General features: G+C 41.5%; 1 protein-coding gene across 1 annotated transcript in view; it reads left to right on the forward strand.

Moving 5' to 3' along the window:
* Positions 1–19,065, forward strand: part of AFF3 (ALF transcription elongation factor 3) — a 319,688-nt gene that overhangs the window by 270,892 nt on the left and 29,731 nt on the right. Inside the window, exons 11-13 of the mRNA XM_058829676.1 lie at positions 5,810–5,975; positions 13,115–14,161; positions 15,389–15,513. Of these exons, the coding sequence (XP_058685659.1) occupies positions 5,810–5,975; positions 13,115–14,161; positions 15,389–15,513 (1,338 nt within the window). The remainder of the gene's footprint in view (positions 1–5,809; positions 5,976–13,114; positions 14,162–15,388; positions 15,514–19,065) is intronic.

Here is a 19,065-nt window from a genome sequence, read left to right on the forward strand (position 1 = left end):
CACTGAATTGGAAATACTGTTTCAGAGTCTTGGTCAGATTCACTGTTGGATTTAAATCACTGTAGCCTAATTTAAGTCAATGGAGCTATGACAGTTTGTACCAGCTAAGGGACTGGTGTCTGTTTCAGAGTATTGTTTTCCTACAATTGGCCTTGATCTTCTAGACAGTGATAAACTTTTTTTTCTGGGTATCCCAAATACTCCAAGTATTCATACAGCCTTTCATAGGATTTTCTCAAATGTTTGTGACATACGAATTTGGATCACCTTCTCCACACTTACCTCTCAGTGTTGAGAATCTGATCCCTAACAATGTCACTTTTTTATTCAAATAAGCTCTTCTCACTAGTTATTGCATTTTCCTCTCGTCTGGGAAGTCACAGCCATTTAGCAGTCGCACACTAGAACGAGATTTAGAAGAAAAATAGTTCAGATAGCATGGCTGTGCAGATGACACTAGAAAAATAGTGCCCTATCTCCAGACACAAAAACAAATACAGCAGATAATATCTCATAGTGTTAGTGACCTTTCTGGTAAGAAAGCTTTGGATACAATTCTTGCAAAGTGAAATTACACAGACCAACTGGACTCTACAATATGCTGCATTTTCCCCCTGCTCAGCACTGGTGAGGCACACCTCATGTACTGTACTCAGTTTTGGGCACTTCACTACAAGAAGGATATCGAGGTGCTGGAGCGTGTCCAGCAAAGGGCAACAATGCCAGTGAAAGTTCTGGGACATAAATCCCATGAGGAGCAGCTGAGGAAACTGGTCTTGCTTACACTGAAGAAGGCTCAGAGTAGACGTTATTGCTTTGTACAACTAGTTTAAAGGAGGTTGTGGTGAGGTGGGTGTCAGGCTTGTCTTCCAAGCAGCCAGTGATAGGACAAGAGGAAATGGCCTCAAGTTGTTCCAAGAGATGATCAGGTAGGATATCAGGAAAAATTCTTCACTGGAAGAGTGGTAAGGGGAAGTGGTGGAGTCACCATACTTAAGTGTTCAAAAAACAAGTAGACATGGTGCTTTGTGATAGTTTAGTGGGCCTGGTGGTACCTGGTCAAAGGCTGGATTTGATGATCTTGGAGGTCTTTCCCAACCTTAATGATTCTGTGAGCATTTGGGTAGCCTTTTTTGTGGCTGGAAAAGTATTTGAGAGGCTCACTCTGATATGTTCCTTTGGCTGAGTCATTTCTCCAAGGTCTGATTCTCCCTTGCACTGCATTCTTGATAATCATTTATGCCTGTGTAAAGTAGGTATAAAGCTTTCATATTGTAGTGCAGTGAAGAGCTGGGATTACAAATTCTTCAGCATCAGAGGGATTTTTTTATTTATATTGTCACTGAAAACTTGCATTTTGATAAAGAATTGCAGCAGTTTTACTTGTATCTTTATCCATGCTGCATGTCTTTGGGCCTGAATTCCTGAAATGCAGCATATACCTAGCCTGGGAAATTCTTGTGGCCAGTGCTGAATGCCATGATTTATTATCATGGGAAGTAGTGCAGCTGTAAGCAGCAGCTTAATATGAAGCATAGAGCGGAACTCAGATCCAGTGTGATTAACCTGAAGATGTCTCCTGAGGGCCAGCAAAGTAATCTCATTTGGGGATGTCTCCACTGACTGAATAGCCAACTCTAGCACCTTCCTGCATAACTGTTCAAACCTTCTTGGTGCCATTCAAAGGCAACGGCCATGCAGTCTAATGGGGCTAAGAACTAGTCCCACCAAATAACCTCTAGGCCTTGTCCAGAGATTGTGATGGCTCCACCTCTCAACTTGGATCACAAGTTAGTTTGAGTGGGGAAGAAGTATTAATCTCCCCAAATCATCGGGTTTCTGAACCTGCACATAGGAGAAAAATTTAGGCTATGAGGAATCTCGCAGTTCTTCTAAGAAGGGTCAGTTGTCCACTAGACAGTACAAGAAAACAGGTTGTTGGAGATTTGTATGGCAATTAGGTGCCCAGGCCCCCTGTAGCCAGGGTGATGGGAGATACCTAATCAGAAACTTCAGATGGTGTGTTGGTTTTCAAATGGTCTTATTACTAACTTCTGGCAAATTTACAAGATATTTACTCTCTCTCTTAAGTCAGAGAATGCATATTCTGATTAAGAGCTTTAAAGAAAAGTGGTTCTCACCCAATTATTGTTTAATTCCTTAAAATTAAAAAAAAAATAAAAAATTCTGTGATGTGGTAATTAATTCCAGGGCATAAACCAGTAGCAGAATATGCTCAAATGTTATGTGCCACAGCCATTAAAATGTAAATCCATGTAACTGAATGATCTCACTTACATCCTTCAGAAAGAACAGTCCGAAGTAAAAGTTACCAACTTTTTAAAAAGGGTTGGTTTTTTTTAATAATAATGCATGCAGACAAATGTAACTGTTATTACCCTGGTCACTATAACATAATGAGGATCCTTATAAGAATATGCTATATTTCAAAACTGAAATATGTAGAAGGGGATAGGAGACTTCAGCAGTATCAGCATAAATGGAAAAATATTGCAATGCTTAATTTTTGTAGTATATTGGCTACCATTAGAACAGCAAACATAGATTTCCAGATGTTTGTGAAGAGTCCATCAGTTAAATTTTATATCTAGGGCTGTAGTAACAATTTCTATTCAGCAGCCTAGAAAAACATTTCATGTCACAACATGAAAGAAATATTACCATGGTTTTGTCCCCCTCATCCCCTATATAACAATTTCTCAATACTTCAGTCAATGACAAATAAAAATGATGGTTTAAAAATTAAAGCCACAGTCACTAAGGGCAGGACATAAATGTGCAGATGTTTTGTGATGCTCAAGAACTTTTCAGCCACAATGATGTTGTGGAGAGGACTGGAAATCCATCAGAGTCAGACATCGTCAAAGGCATTCCCTAAGCTACACTGTCAGAAAAGGTTGTTAACTTTTCATGTTCTTTCCAGATTCTCTTAAGGAAAAAGAATCAAAACCACACAACCTATTCATAATGGCTTATATACAGCTCTCACTATTTTATTAGCAAGAGATTAACTGCACTCTGTTAATACAAGTGAGCAACTTAAATCTAGAGTTCACTGGGCAACCTGTATGAGTGGAAAGCTGCATTGTCCTGAAACTGTTTACAAAATACCAATTTTCCTTCTCTAAAAAAGAAAATTTTTTACAAGCTTAGCAGCATTTTTTGGTCACCTCTGTGCCGTAAGGAAGTTATACAAATTGCTGCCTGGAAATCTTGTCTTTACCACACCTACATGGCTAGGCAAAAAACCAAGTTTTTAAAGGCACTCCTTGTAACTGGTACATTTAATGCCTGTGCATGAAGACAGACCTCTTGCCACCCAGGAGCTGGCAGACACTTCTGTGACCACACGTGTAGCACCAAGCCATCATGACAGAGCACGAGCTTCTACTGCCACCTCTCTCTCTACCACCCAGTAGTTACAAGGATGGAAATAAGGATCAAAAATATAAATGGATGTCAGCTCCTCCCTCTCCTGTTTAATTTACCTGCTTTTAATGAGTAAGATGGAGATCACAGGTGAGATTTTTTTCCACTGCCTGTCCCCAGTGTGCACAGAAAGTTCTCCAACAGTGTCATGATTCCCCAAGCAACCAAAAACTCTCTGGAGCAAGAAAGCCATGGGCAGCTGTGCCACTTCCTAGGAAAAGGCAGTGGGGATGCTGCAAGTAAAGGCAATGTGGTGGGAGTACTGGCTTTTGCAAGACAGGCGGTCCAGAGGGGAAGGGCTGGCATATGTTAGGGGAGGCAGGGAGAGGGCCAGAAAGTGTGCAGCCATGGGGAATTGTGGAGCTGAAACCACATCTCTGATGGCCTGACCCCTTTTCAAAGTCTCAGGAATTGCCTGTCATATGTACCTTGTGCAAGGTGTCAGGTATCAGTTTTCCATAATGAAAAGCACCATTAGCATGTAAAGACAATTCATTAGGTGCAACATCGCAGAACTGTAATTAATTATTATATATTATTTCTCACAAAATGCATCTCCAAGATCACATTGCATTAGCCACAATATTGGACTGATGAAGCATAAACAAGAGTAATGATAAACACCGGTGAATGGAGTTGGGAGAGATGGTTATCAGAGTACCAGTGTGTTTCATGAGGGGTTTATTTAACAGTCTCATTAATGATCTGGAAAAGGAAGTGAATAACCATTTAATTAAGTTGGCATTTGATACTAAATTAGAAGTTACTGCAGACACCTCTGAGGGCAGCAAAATAAATCAAAAAGGAGCTAGAAACTTGCAAGGTAAAAAAGGAAAATGAGATCTGGTATGAAGAAAGAAAGCGAGCTAATCTCTCTGGAAGCGAATAATCATGTAGCTATCAGTAGAGGAATTCTGAAGAAAGCAGTGTTGAAAGAGAGGCAGGGATGTTAATGGACTATACATTCCCTCACAGCTCGGATATATGTTTACAGAAGCAACGCATCAAGGAGCAGGAAGGTAATAGCCCTTCACTGCAGGGCTGTAGTGAGAAGCCATCTATAATGCTGCACTCTGTTTTGGGCACCCTGTTATCAGGGAGATATAGACAAATTGGAATGAGTTCAGAAAAGAGCCATAAAAATGATCCCATATCCCTGGAGATAATGACTTATGAAGAAAGATCAGAAGAAGTAAATGTGTAAGGCCTTGTCTGAAAGATGACTGAAGAAGCACAGGAAAACAATCTGCAAAAATGTGAGAGCAAAAAGGGAGGAGGATAATTTATCATAGTAACTATTAGCAATACGATGAAATAATAAGTAACAACTATAAATTTTGAAAGGGCAACTTCAGGTTGAATGTAGGGAGAAATTTCTGACGGTGGAATTTGGGTTAGTTTGCAGAGAAGTTTCCCAGGGGTAAAAGTAAAAGCTGCATTCAAATAATTTAAAATCAAATTGGACAACTCACTAGAAAATGCACCCTGCTATAGGGAACAATATTGCATTGCCTAGGGAGTAAGCTGGATGACTTAATATGATATTTCACACTCAAGTCTTTATGACTGTGATATTTTTAATATGCATGGTCAACTATTTCAGGAGAATACACATTTCTTCTGCTGTCAAGCCTGATAATACAAACACTAGCATGTAAACATAACTTTAAAGGAGGCAAGTAGCTCTGCTGACAGCACTGCACTGCTGACATGCAAAAACACAAGTCTGAGCTCTTCAAGTTTTTGCAGACTGAGTCTTAGATCTTGAATTGTCAATATCAAGATGGTATAAACAGGTAACCACATCATTTATGGGTAGGTGAAGAAGTGTACAAAATGGAAGATGGTGGTTGGAAGCTCCAATGAAGATGTATTATTGTTGTTATTTTTGTGTTTATTGCAATTACTACTTAAGACTGGTAGTGTGGGGTTCAACTCCATTTCTTAATTGTTCTTGTTTTTCGTCTGCTGCTTTCGCTCTGGGCTGAGTGTTCATTAGACAGCATAAAACTGCTTTCTATATTGCTTTTTAACACTTAGTATTTTTAATATATCCTAAAATGTCTGTGGAATGGGAAAAGAGACAAGGTGAAGTGAAAACTTGACTCTCCCCTAGATGAAAAAGATGGCAAAGGCTTTAAATGGATATGAGAGTAACCCAATATTTTCCCCCCAGTTATAGCCATATAATGTTGAATTTGTTTCACTATTCATTAGCAGCAGAGACAAGCTCACAGGCATTCAGAGTGTGCTCCCTGAAACATCATGGTTCTTACATGTGGGGTTTTTATGTTTATGTTTGTTTTCTTCTCTTCCCTCCCATCCCTGCACCCCGATGGGCTGTGTGTGGGGCTGGCAGCCTGGTGGTGCCGCAGTCCAATGCCCGAGCCTCGGGGCTCTCCAGCAAGGGGTCGAGCAGCAGTAGCTCCAGTGAATCCGAGACCAGCTCAGAGTCTGACTCAGAGAGTGAAAGCAGCTCCAGCGAGAGTGACGGCAGCAAGCCCTCGCATTACTCCAGCCCAGAGGTAAGGGCTTCTCTCTTTATGATTTAGGGTGGCGCTCCGTTACTACACTCACACCTTTTCCCAGCCAAGCCAATACAAGGAGGCTGTGAGGAGATGCATGAAAAAAAAAAAAAAAAAGGAAAAGGCCCAAGGATCCTCCTCCTGGCATGCTGTGAAATATATCTGGGGTGGGGGGACCTTAGGGCAGATTAAAGCATTTAAAACAAAAATGAAGAAAAAAATAACCCTGTTACATTTCCTTCAAATTGGAGATGAGTGGAGCACCTTGCAAGGTTCACAGCTTGCTTGAAGTTATATGCAACTCTGCCTCCATAGCAATGGCTTGCTTAGTGTGTAAGCTCTGATGTGGGCTCCCAGCACTGCAAGAGAACTAAAGGGAAGCTATTATAAAATCAGTTTGAGGGTGAATTTTTAAAAGAAACCAGTTATTCACTCATGCACTTCCCTTGCCTCACTCTCTAAGTGAATTATTCTCTGCTACTGCTGCCTTTATGTGATTTCTTTCAATTCACCTCCAAAATGGACTAAACTGAATTACTCATGGTGCAAAACACTGAGCCCAAACTAGTCATCTGGAAAGCTAGCACTGAAAATTTCCACATGTAGACAAGCCCTAGCCAAACTAAAATTAAACTGCCAGTGCTGTGACACCTTCTGCTTTCACCTCTGCAAAAAGCTCAACAGACACAACAAAGATGCTTTCTCTGTTCTGCTTTTCTGCCAGGATGGACATTTTTACATGTTTTGGTCAATACACATGTTTAGAATTAAACTATGAACTCCATAGCCACATCACACACGTTAATGTATGTAAAAATATTCAAAAATCTAGCAGCAAGATTGTAAATACACATGAAATACAGTCTGTGTATTTTCTTACTCCACAAAAACCATCCAATCACTAGACTCCTCCCCCCCCGCCAAAACTATGTCTCACCTATTCTCTCACCCTGAAAAAAAAATTATGCTGAAAAAACATCAAACCTCTCCTCATATTTTCCTTGGTTATTGGGAGACATGTTTCCAACTGAGCAAAATGCAGTACTCACAGAAATCCTTAATATATTTTTCTCAGGTTCTGTCACTTTTGTTCCTTGTTTAACACTTATCTTCTGTCTTTCCTTCACAGTACTTTCAGCCCCATTTCCAGTTAATTTTCCTCCCACTTTATCCACTTCCTACATCTCTCTCTCTTCCTTCCAGTCTCTCTTGTTACTCTCCCTGCAGTACCCCATGTCTTATTTCCCATTCAGAGCTTTCTCATCTGACCTGTTAAGACCTTGTTCTCTGTCTGCTTAATTCCCTGCTGGAATTAGTGTAAAGATCTCATGCTCGGTCTCTCCTCTCCCTGTGGGATCTCAGAAGGTGGAAGAAAAGGGGAAAAGAGAAGAAAGAAAGGGGAAGAAAGTATGAGATGAAAGGAGGAGAAGCACAGGAAGGGAGGAGTGGTTACTATCTAGGTAGATACCGATTCTGCTTGGACCCAAGAGCAGCAATTCCTCAGAGAATGCACAAAGCTAATTAACTGAGGCAGGTCATGGATTTCATAAAGTCCAGCAGAGAACTAAGTCATGGAATCATGGAGGAAGCGCCTCCTCTTAAGCATTTTATAGATATCCTCTTGAGATCTGTGGAACTACTTTTGTACAGAGCCTGAGCTGTCAGTGATCATTGTCACGAAACAATTGCCCCACTCCAACAGATTGCTTGTCTCTTTGCATTATATTTGTGTGGTTTGCCTTCTAGGACATGCTGTATGAAACATACCTACACGAAAATGTAAGTGACTTAAAAATGTGATGGCTGCAGTAATTTTCATAGGCAATTTTCATCCCCTGATGGGATATGGGAGACAGCACACACAGATAGTGTGGGTGTCCCAGGGAAGTAGAATACCTGTGTTTTCCCCAAGGGTAAATGCTTTTCCAGGCCTATCATATGACTGATTGCACCAGTTCAAACATGCTCAAGTGATGTCTGACTGAAAGTCCTATTATCTTTGCATAAATGCTTTAACTTACATTTATGCACCCAGTGAAGCAATGTTCCTAAAGTATATGCCAGTTTCTTACCCAGTAAATGGAAAGAGACAGGTCCTTCGAAGCTCACTAAATGGAGGCCATGTCCACATAAGTAGTGGATTCAATTCTAGATTTAGTTTTAAAATTAATGTAATCTGTTGGAGAAGACAAAAAAGTAAATACATCTTGGTTTTTCATTTAGCATTAACTGGTGCTTTCAGGTTCAATGAACTTGACTAGTCCAGCAAAACGCTGGGCAAGAACTTTGTATTTAAAGGTTGGGAGGAACTTAATGTAGAAATCTGCAAACCATTATGGTGCCTTCATTCTTTTTTTTCCTTCCCATAATCTGAAATATTATATGCATATACTCAAAGATTTTTATTTCTGGGACAGTGTATCTTCTGCATTTGAGGTTATATAACAATTCAAGTGCTGTTTCATGTCTCCTGTAATTTTTCCTCATCTCATTTTGAGATTTTCAAGTTGTCCTCAGGTGCCTAAATGCAGTTGCCTAGAATGTAAAAGCAGCTCATTGTAAAGCCTACATATAAAGTAGATTAGATGAATTGCACCCTAAAAGTGTCTGTTTCTTTCCATTGACTATTTAGAGCCTGTAGTGACTAGCTCAGCTGTCTTCACTTTATGTCTGCAGTAAACTAAGAATAATGGCTGAGCTAGAACAGGAGACAACATTCAGACTGGTTTCAGTGATGTGGACAAATTAAGGTGCCTCAGACATTAATGGGAGTAGTTAAAGTTTTGTGGACTGCCAAACCTAAAATTATGAACAAGGAACTGAGACTTCTATCTCCTGTTTCTTTGCTGAAGTCATGAATTCTTTGAATGACCTTAATTAATGTCATAAATGAGGAATCTGGAAAACAGTGACATCTTACCCTTTTTCAGATGGTTAAAAAAAATTGGGTGTCAAGTATATAGAAAAAGCTACATTTCTAAAGCTAAAAATGTGGTTAGTTTATTCTTTTTTCCATTGAATTATCCTGCAAGCCTTTACTAAAGCTGCATTTGGTTAGCCACAAATTCCTACTATGAGGGAGGACAAGAATGGGGAATGGGCAGGAAGGAGGCAGAGAAGCTATCACATGGGACAAAGGATCACTGGCCTCTCAACAGTAATCAGTCCAGAAGAGAAAGATGCCCCTTTATGAGCCCCACCGTCCCCACATACCAGATGCAATGGGCTTTACAGGTTTTGTTGTTGTGACTAGTTCACAATTGTTAGTTTCTTCCTCCTTTTTAAGGAGTCACATATACAAAAGAAAATTGAATTTTTAAGGAGTCACATATACAAAAGAAAATGGAATTTTACCACTAGACCAGCTGTAAACACTATCATTACCTTTGTAAATAGGATTCATGGGTTTTGGCTGTCCTGTGGACTATTATTGACAAAGACTGCAAGCAGCACTCTCCCTTCCCTCCAGAAAACACTTTGTGCCAAGAAACACCTCTCACAGTATATGTGTGCTGTGCCTAACACATGGGAATGCCCAGTTCAAATTTGTTAAAGCACTAGCAGCAATGTTAATAGTAGCAATGAAGTAATAGTAATCATCATCATCATCTTCTTCTTCATCATCATTGCCATCTGTGCCTTTAAACATAATGAGAAAGCACCACATTTGTATGGGGATTGCCCTGAGTGAAGTATTTGATAGCAGGGCAGCACAAGCAAATTTCCCCAAGGGTAAATTAGTACATGGCAGAGTAGCTTGCAGGGATGGTGGACTAAGTCCATGCACATTTTACAGGCTCTCTTATCTCTCAGTGAATGTGGTGTCTACTTCAAGTTTATCACACAATAGCCACACCTTAGGTCCCTCATTGCAGTAACAAGCATAGAATGACCCTATTATACTAGCATTGTTTAACAACCCTTTACCCTCAAAAGTGTTTCTGGATAACATTTTGACAAGTTTCTTTTTGGATGCATGCCATTCATGCCTCTGGTTGCACTTGCAGCCTTGAAGAGATCTGAGATATATATAGACATGCTGCATGGGAGTCATCCCACCTAAATTTGCACACTTCTCCTGTAGATACCTACATCTGCTCACCACTTCAGCCTTCCCTTGACAGTCTGTGGAGAGGAAAAGATGTTTTTAGGGCCCAGCTCATCTGGCCTATTTCATATGTCTATTTCAAGAGGAATTTTTCACACCCTAGAAGACTAGTCCACTGACTGGAGAAGGAACTTGTTGACTAGCTAAGATATAGGTGTCTGTGTTGTACAGATGAATCCACCCACAATATTTAAGGAAATGTATCACATCCTCCTGTTTCTTCATGAAGCCTGGCACATGTGTATGTGTGTGATACATTGATCCCTGAAAGTATCTTTGTTCTGTTAAGTTTCCTGGTTTGAGTTTTCATGCCAAACCTATATTTAATTGCAAGTCAGCTGATCACAGACTGTTATTCCTATAGCTGGTGCCCATCTGGACAGCAGTGGCTTTACCCCAGTTGAAAACTGCCCAGATCTCTAAAAGGCCCTAGGGACAGCGTTTTTCCATGACACCAAAACCTATGGACAGAGAGCATTTTGGTATCAGAATATTCTGGATATATATTCATATGTATCTCTATCCTTACATGCTGCTGAAAATTTTCCAGTTCAGTTTTTCCTCCATAGAATGGTGTGTGGAGCAGGAATTAGGGATTTTCTTTTTCTCCCACAAATAATTACAATTAGGTATGTATAATGGATGGGCAAAAATTTCCAAGTGAATTTTCCTAGTCCATTTTTTTACCAGTCCTGTTATGTATTCTTGGCTGTCATGATTTGTTCTCTTGCAAGGTACTTTCTTTTTTTTTTTTTTTTTTAATGTGATCTCAAAGTACAGTAATTTTCAGTTAGAACAATTGAATAAATTATTTCCAAAAATGAACTGGCATCACTCCTGTACACTGACATTCTCAAATATTCCAAAATGGTATCAGAGCCCAATATTAGTAAGAAAAGTTTTAAAATTATGATTTTTTTAGATTTTGATCATTTTAATTTACCTAATGGGCTGCAGATATTTTACTTTTTTCAGACGCATCTTAAAGGATTTTTTTAGCAGACAGATCTTAGGGTTTTTTTTCAGAAGCCACAAGGATTTGAATTTTTATTTAACTAAACCTCAAAAGTGCACCTGAAACTCCTGACAAAACCTGTAAAGCTGGTAACAGTGTTTTATTAAAAACAGAGATTTTATTAAACTTCATAGTTGGCAAATAGGTTGGTAGGAGTATAGGTATTATGCCTAAATAGCAGACGTGCTACTCTAGGAAAGTTCTGCACTGCCAGGTTATGACACTATAGCATGTAATCACTTTTTTTCTGCTGGTTTACTGTGATCCCTTGACATCTGTGAGCCACATTTTCAAGAATTACAAGATACATAAAGAAGCAGAATGGGATGTAACAGATGAATTAGAAGTTTTTTTGACTTTCCAAGCAGCACTCACTTTGACCTATACTTACGGGCAGAAGTGTATTCTTCCCCATGTGCTTCTGATGTGTCTCTTTTTCTGAAATACACCTGAACAGTGGAAAGACTTCCATGTATACTGAACCTTTTATTATATATCTAGTAAATTCAGTATGTGCACAGTGAATGGCACTAAACAAATCTATCTGTATTTTCAACAGCAATAAAAAAAAATGCTCTTCATTTTTAGATAAAGAGTTAAGGGTTGTAAAAATACAGCTTCATCCAAGAGAAATATTGACCATCCATTTTCAAGATTTACAGCTCAGGAAAGAAATTCCTCATGTAAGATATTAAGGAGCATGCTTTAAGAAACATAAATGTAAGGCAGTCCTGCAAACTTCCCATAGGTCTGGGCTAGCTTAGTAATGAGTAAATTAGACACTTTAGCTAGAAGGAATATTTTTATCATATGAATTCCGATGTCTAATTTTTTTGCTTATTTTAGGAGCCTTTGCTCCATGTAGAGTGCATACAATCCTCAGTGGGTGATTCTTAAGGCGCCCTTGGCTGTACAGGAAACCTGTGTTGCCCTCAGGCATCTACTTTAAGTAAGAAGTAAGATACTCTTTTAAGTTAGAGACTGTGGATATTGTCTCTTGAGCAAACTTTCTTCCAGAGCACTGATGGTTTTCATGTTCGACTCACGACACAGTTTTTTGATCATTCACATGCAATAGCCTAGTGAACCAAATATTGGTTTCATCTGAGGAAATTAAGAAATTTTTCACTTTGGCTTTTGTGGGGTTAGGTTATAGCTAGCCATCTACTCCATCATCTTTCTTTTTGGGGTTTTTCCTTTCCTCTTTGTTTTATTACATTCAAATTACTGATTGCAAGAAGCACTAGAAAACAGTCACACATTGTTCTGAAATAACATTGTCTCAGCTGTGGTTACATTTGAAATCACGATTATCCCACTTCTTCCCTGTCCAAACACCATTATGTTTTAGATGTACTCTTATAACTTGATAGTGTTGTGACAGACATTAAAAGAAAAACTAACAGCCACACACTACTCACAAAATGAACCCACGAGAGCACCACCACACAACAAATGTTTGTGGATTATAATGTCAGTACCAGGCAGATTACATGAAGTGCCTGGTAAACCCTCCAACTCCCCACCACATGCCACTTTGTATGCTCTTTAAATGCTTTCTGTATTTACTTCAATTGCACAGGACACAAAATACACATCCCTAGCTTTCCTGATAGCTATCCTCCCCCAGCCTCAGCTGTACCCCTGCCTTGTTTTCCTCCCTTCCTGTCACCATTGCATTTTTTTTCTAATTGGAAACTTGGAAGTGTTTCCCAGTAGACCCAATGGCAGTACTACTCTTGTGAATCATCCTTGGAAATGATGCATCACAGAAGCCCTTCTCATCTCCAAATCCCATTCTGAAACCAGAAACATCCCAGCTTGCAAGGCGTGAGCCCTGTCCTGCCACACAGGGCCAGTGCCAAGGGGTTGCCATAGGTTGGGGCGGCTCTTGGATCGAAGGAAAATCTCTGTGGTGGCCAGAGGGATGCGACGTTTCGGTGCCCCTGAGGGACGCCCGGGGTGGGGGCAGCAGGGTCTTGGCATTAAGCTCGTTGCTTTCTGTTTCCCTTTCAGCCTGAGCCGCCCTCGTCCAACAAGTGGCAGCTGGACAAGTGGCTGAACAAAGTTACCCCTCACAAAGCGCCCATCCTAACCCACCACGATGGCCCGGCGCTGGAAGCCCATCCCTACTACGGCCGGGTGAAGGCAGAGCGGCAGGAAGGACAGAAGACCCCGGCTGAGGGCCCGGCCGAGCACCGCAGTGAGGAGAGCCGCACCGCCGCCGCCGCCGCCGCCGCCGCCGCCGCCGGGGACGGGCCGCGGCCTAGGACCGCCAACAAAGCTCCAGGCAGCAAGGGCAGCCGGCAGAAGTCACCCCTCGCTGCCGACGGCGGGCCGCCGAGGCGGGCAGCGGGGAAAAAGGCACCGCGGCGAGCCGAGAGGAACTCCGCCGGAGACGGGCCCCCCTGCCCCAGCGCAGAGGAGCCCCCCCGGAGCCACGGCTTCCCTGAAAGCGCTGCTGCCGAGGCGCCCAGGGCCCGGCCCGGCGGCGGCGGCTGCAGAGCGGGGCACCGCCGGGAGCCCCGCTCAGCTGCAGCTGGTGAGAAGCGTCGGGCCCGAGGGCCAAGCAAAACGGCGCCCAAATCCAAGGAGTTCATCGAGACCGAGTCTTCATCCTCATCGTCCTCCTCCGACTCAGGCTCTGAGTCGGAGCGGGAGGAGCGCCCGCTGCCCAAGGCGCCAGCGGCAGCCGGGCCTGAGCCGCGGGCTGCCAAGGACGCGGGGACCGGCACCGCCAGCAAACCCCACGGCGGCTGCAGTGCCTTTGGCTCTATTAATGCCAGGACTAGTAGTGAAATAGCAAAGGAGCTGGAGGAACAGTTTTACACCCTGGTTCCTTTCGGTAGGAATGAGCTCCTGTCTCCTCTGAAAGACAGTGATGAGGTAAAGTCGCTGTGGGTCAACATTGACTTGGCTCTTTTGTCCAGGATTCCAGAGCGTTTGCCCGAAGAACCGCTGGCCATGAGCGCCGGAGCAAACCAGGCGGCCAGCTTCCCGCAGGGTAGTAGTGCTGAACCCCCCGCAGAGAAGGGTTTACCGAAATCTAGAAGGAAACGCAAGGTGAGCTGCTGGGGAACCGATCACAGGGGTAGGGGAGCCTCCAGTGAGTGAGAGGTGAACACCGCTTGCGCCCACATCCAGTGCTCGATGGCAGCATCTTCTCCAGGCTGGCGTTTCAGAGCTGGGATTTGACCCTGCTCTCCACGTAGGGACTGGCCAAACCCCAGGGGAAATGCCATCTCTGGAGGTGATGAAATTCCTGGCCGCGAGGGATCACAGCTCCTTGGAGACGGCGTTTACTGCTGGCATGTGCCTTTGCATGCCTTATCGAAGGCACTGCCTTTATAGTAGCATAATTTTCTCTCCTGAGGCTTCTCTCAAAACCTGAGCATTTGGAAATAATGCTCAGGTCAGCAAAGGGACAACTGTCTGCTGTCTTGTCATAGTCTACACAGTATCATTGTGTGTGTGGTAAAAAAGAGGCAGCATCTCTTTCCCCTCCTGACTGTCAGCAAGAGGCAAGACCTTCAGCTCCAGCAGGGAGCCCTGGCTTTGTGAGGGATGCATTTGCAGAGACCTGGGACCTGACTGGTTCCAGATCCTGGCTCCCTCAGACCCTGGTGGCCCCATTTTCCCTTGGGGCTATAGTCGATTAGCTGCCCCCTCCTCAGCAGCACTGTCACAGTGCTTGGATGGGCACAGCCCTCTGCTCACATCCACCCTTCTGTCCTATTTCTTACTTTCTGGTGCCAAGGGGAAAGCCCCCTCCACTCCATGGCCAAAGCTGTCAACCTAGCAGGCTTTCTGGTCTTTTTGTACCAATCTGACCCCAAAAGTAATTCTGAACTGCAATCACCATCTGCTCAGTTTCTGGACAGTTTTGCTGTGCAGCCAGTCATCTGTTGCCCTCTAAGCTACTGTATGTGTGCAGATGGACCTGTACATTTTTGAAGACCATTTATCTAAAGCAGTTTTCCGTATCATTTTATCTTCATTTTTTCATTCTTCTTTTATTAGTATCTGGAAGGTGGCAACCCTGGTTCAAGTGGGGAAGTGGTGGAAACCAAGTTTTATATTGTACCCTTTCTTTACATGCTGCCTCTTTAGGTTTGTTTTTTTTTAAGACATGGTCCAGTCATCTCTGATTCCATGTTAGCTGTATACTCAAACAAAGTATCATCATTTGTAACAAAATGACAGAAAATACCAGCCCCTGACTTGTTGAAATATTTTTGCATCTGTAGTAAATCCAAACCATAAAAAAATACTACTTTTCTCTTCACTCAGTGTGAGAATGAGGAAGAGTGCAGAGACATCAAGAAGACTCACTTAGAGAGAGAGAGTTCTTCACGATTAGCTGCCTCTGCCCAAAGCATCACAACAGCAAATCACTGCAATATGAATGAAAATAGGTAAGCTTTTTCCTTGTTAGTTACCACTGAATCATACAGCTAGTTGCAGCTTATTGCCAGGTGTTATTTTTTCCTTTAGTAGGATTTATTTATTAATTATCACGTTTTATGTTGAAAAATTAACTGCTGCAGTCTCTGTTCTTCTAGTTTAATGATGAAATTAGTAGCTCCTGACAAATTCTTGTACTTGGGTTTTTGTCCTGTTGCACAAAGAAGTTGTGAGGCTCATGGAACAAGTAATTATAGCTAGAGCAGTGTGATTTCCAAGACATATTCCCTAACACTGTGTTGTAGACAGCAATTCACATATATAACCATCTTACAGCCCTTTCTTTACTTTATTTACTTACAAGTTTCAAGCTTTAAGTTTGACTGTATAAATAGAATTATGTATCAGCCCTGTGGAAAAGATTGAAAAAAATATTCATAACAATGCCTGCAATACTCAGCTCTAGAAGATATTTGAGAATCAGTATTTTTGAGATTACAAGCATTCCATTCTTTGTAATTAGTAAGTATTCTAGGACTTAAGACTTTTTAAAAAGTGAAATTTTTGAAGGATATAGGGCGTGAAACAAAAGATGAATATTTAGCATTCGCTGGCATGGTTTATGCACACAGAGCCCTATCAATGTTGGAGCAATCACACTTGAGTTTCTCTGGGGGCTTCCAGCAGTCAAACTTAGACATGCATGTTTTCAGAGTTCAGCTGCATGCTGCTTGGTACATGCTGGTTATCAGTTTTTTTGGTTTTTTGTTTGTTTGTTTTTTTTTCTGGTAGTATCAGGGTACATCTTGGGATGAAATTGCTACAAAATAAGAAAATATTTATATTTACTGTAGTAGGCTTTTCTATTGCACACATCTTTGATGAGATTGAGCAATTCTTGTCATTAATACTGGAAAAAATCATGAAGAAAACTGATATATATAGTGTTTATTCAAAAATATGCATTCAATTTCTTTGTCCTGACATGTCACATATGTTTCATAAAGTGAAAACAATACCCAGAATGGTTCCTTTCTTGTGAGTGGTAGCATGCTTTCCTGTTACCCCAGTGTAAATACGGTTTATGTTGCATTAATTTTCAGAGAGTAGCATGGCTGTCATAGCTTGCTGTGTCACAGGGTTAATTCTGTGCTTCCTGGAAGCAAGACAGTAGTTTGTGTTTTTCTTGACATTATATTCAGTACTTCCTGTAGCAACTGTGTATTAGAGAAACAAATAATTTCTGAAATGTACAGTTGCCTCCTAATTCCTACAGTTGCCTCCTGGTTTGCCCTGCTTCCAAGATGCTTTTGTGGTTTGTGCCACAGTGTAGAACATGATATCAAATGCTGATATTCCCACTGCTGAGGAAGGGCTACTGAGGCTGTAGCTAAACCAGCAGGCCAGATATCAAGACCTCCTGGTCATCTTGCAACCAGCATCTATCTGCTCATGCTGGCACAGCCCCTCTCCAGTTATACCACCATAGATGCCTTTAGGGTTCTCCTGTAAATATACTCACGAAACTTGTTTGGAACCAAACTTCTTTTTTCCTTTTCCTTTCCTTTTCCTTTTCCTTTTCCACCTTCTTTACCGTTTCCGTTCTCTTTTCCTTTTTCTTCCTTTTCTTCTTTTGCTTTTCCTTTTCCCTTCTCTTTTCTTTTTTCTTTTTCTCCTCCTGTCTCTTTTACTTACCATTTTCCTTTTTCTGTTTATTCTTTCTTTTTCTCTTGCTTTTTCCTTCTTTTAATTTGGGTTGGGTTTTTTTTGCCAGAGTAGTAGTATTCGTCTCCCAGTAAAGCCACCCAGACAGTTTGGGCAGCAGAGTTGTGGGCTGCAATGAGAGGAACAAGACCACCTTCAGCCATGAGTATTTTCTGTTGTGGAACTACAGTTTGAGATGCAGACTAAGTAAGGTCCTGCTTGACAAGAAGGCTCAGAGATACCAAATCTCTTGCACCTTTATCAGCTCCACAGTCTGCCCATTCCCAGCAGATGACAGCCTTGAGACTGTCCTCTGCTGCAAGTTGTCCTGCATGGCCTCTCAGTGTAAGATGTACTGCTGCACTTTGGCTGCTCACACTATGTTTAGGTGGGCCCTACGCAGTGTCCAAAGGCCCTGTAACAGGGCACAAGTAGAAATGTCAGCACAAGTAGAAATGTCAGCTCCTCCTCACAAGTTCAAGGCTGTTTGGATCAGAAGCACAGAAAATAGGCCCTTATCTGTGGTGCCTGGCTCTGACACCCAAGAGAGCACTGAGTTTAGCATAGTATCATGGAGACAGCTTTTAAAGTTAAGTAGAGAAATTGGGAATGTGAATGTGCAATTTAGATAGAGTTTTCTTAAGTCACTGGGTGAGAAAGTTAGAGTTTAGGGTTTAAGCTATTTTAGAAAGTAAGAGACAAGATGGAAGATTTAGGGCGTTGTCCCTTTCTTCTTCTTTCTTCTTCTTTCTTCTTCTTTCTTCTTCTTTCTTCTTCTTTCTTCTTCTTTCATCTTCTTTCTTCTTCTTTCTTCTTCTTTCTTCTTCTTTCTTCTTCTTTCATCTTCTTTCTTCTTCTTTCTTCTTCTTTCTTCTTCTTTCTTCTTCTTTCTTCTTCTTTCATCTTCTTTCTTCTTTCTTCTTCATTGCCTTCTCCTAAGGGTTTTTGGGTAATAATGAGTGATTGGATAGAGAATGCTGCAGTGCTGTGCACAGGTGTTGGGTCATTGGATCACTAAGAGAAATAACTTACTTGGAATTTGATTACTGGACAAATAGACATATAAAAGACCTTGAAGAGATTCTTCGTTAGCCATCTTGCACCTTTCTATCTTAGTGTATGTAGCTCCTTGTACTCTGTGTATATGTAATATAAATAAGGAAAGAATAAACAACTGAGCCCAAACACAAGAAAACAGTCTCTCCCTCTTGTCAGTCCCCAGTCTTGGGGAAAAGAACCCAACCACCAGTGTCACCGCCACACAGGGCTAAGCTCTTGAGGGTTGTGTATACTTCCAAAGAGCCGTGGCTTCCCGTGGATGTTTTAGGCCCATACTTTGACAGTATCTATCAACATGGGTAGCCAAGGCATAGGTTTATGTTTGAAAAGAGGAAAAGAAATTACAGCATCAGTCTGCACATTCAACACAGTGCTAAAGATCTTATTTTTCTTAGGGGGAGAAGAAGGGCACAGTTGTCTGTCTTTCACACTCTGAGTCTTGCTTTTGTAAACACCATTGGTCATTAAAGCAAAACAGTTGACATGGTGTTTTAAAGGTACTATGGCATGTGAAACAGTAAAAGTTCTGAATTACGATTCATGGCTTCTTTTACAGCTACTTTTTAAAAAGACTTGCCAGATAAATGGACAAATGTATGATAAGAGCACATTTAATTAGCTCTATTCCCTGAAATTATGTGCAGAAATGAAGTATAGTTTTTACTGTATTCTTTTTTGTGATTCCATTAAGTGTATATTGTCTGATACAGTAACTATAAAGAAGTGAGAATTGTCCATAAAAAGTAATAGGCTGAATAAAGGGGAATGTGACAGGGAAAGGTATAGTGTTAAAATTGTCT

Source organism: Poecile atricapillus, chromosome 1 (genome assembly GCF_030490865.1).
Source record: "Poecile atricapillus isolate bPoeAtr1 chromosome 1, bPoeAtr1.hap1, whole genome shotgun sequence".
Lineage (NCBI taxonomy): Eukaryota > Metazoa > Chordata > Aves > Passeriformes > Paridae > Poecile > Poecile atricapillus.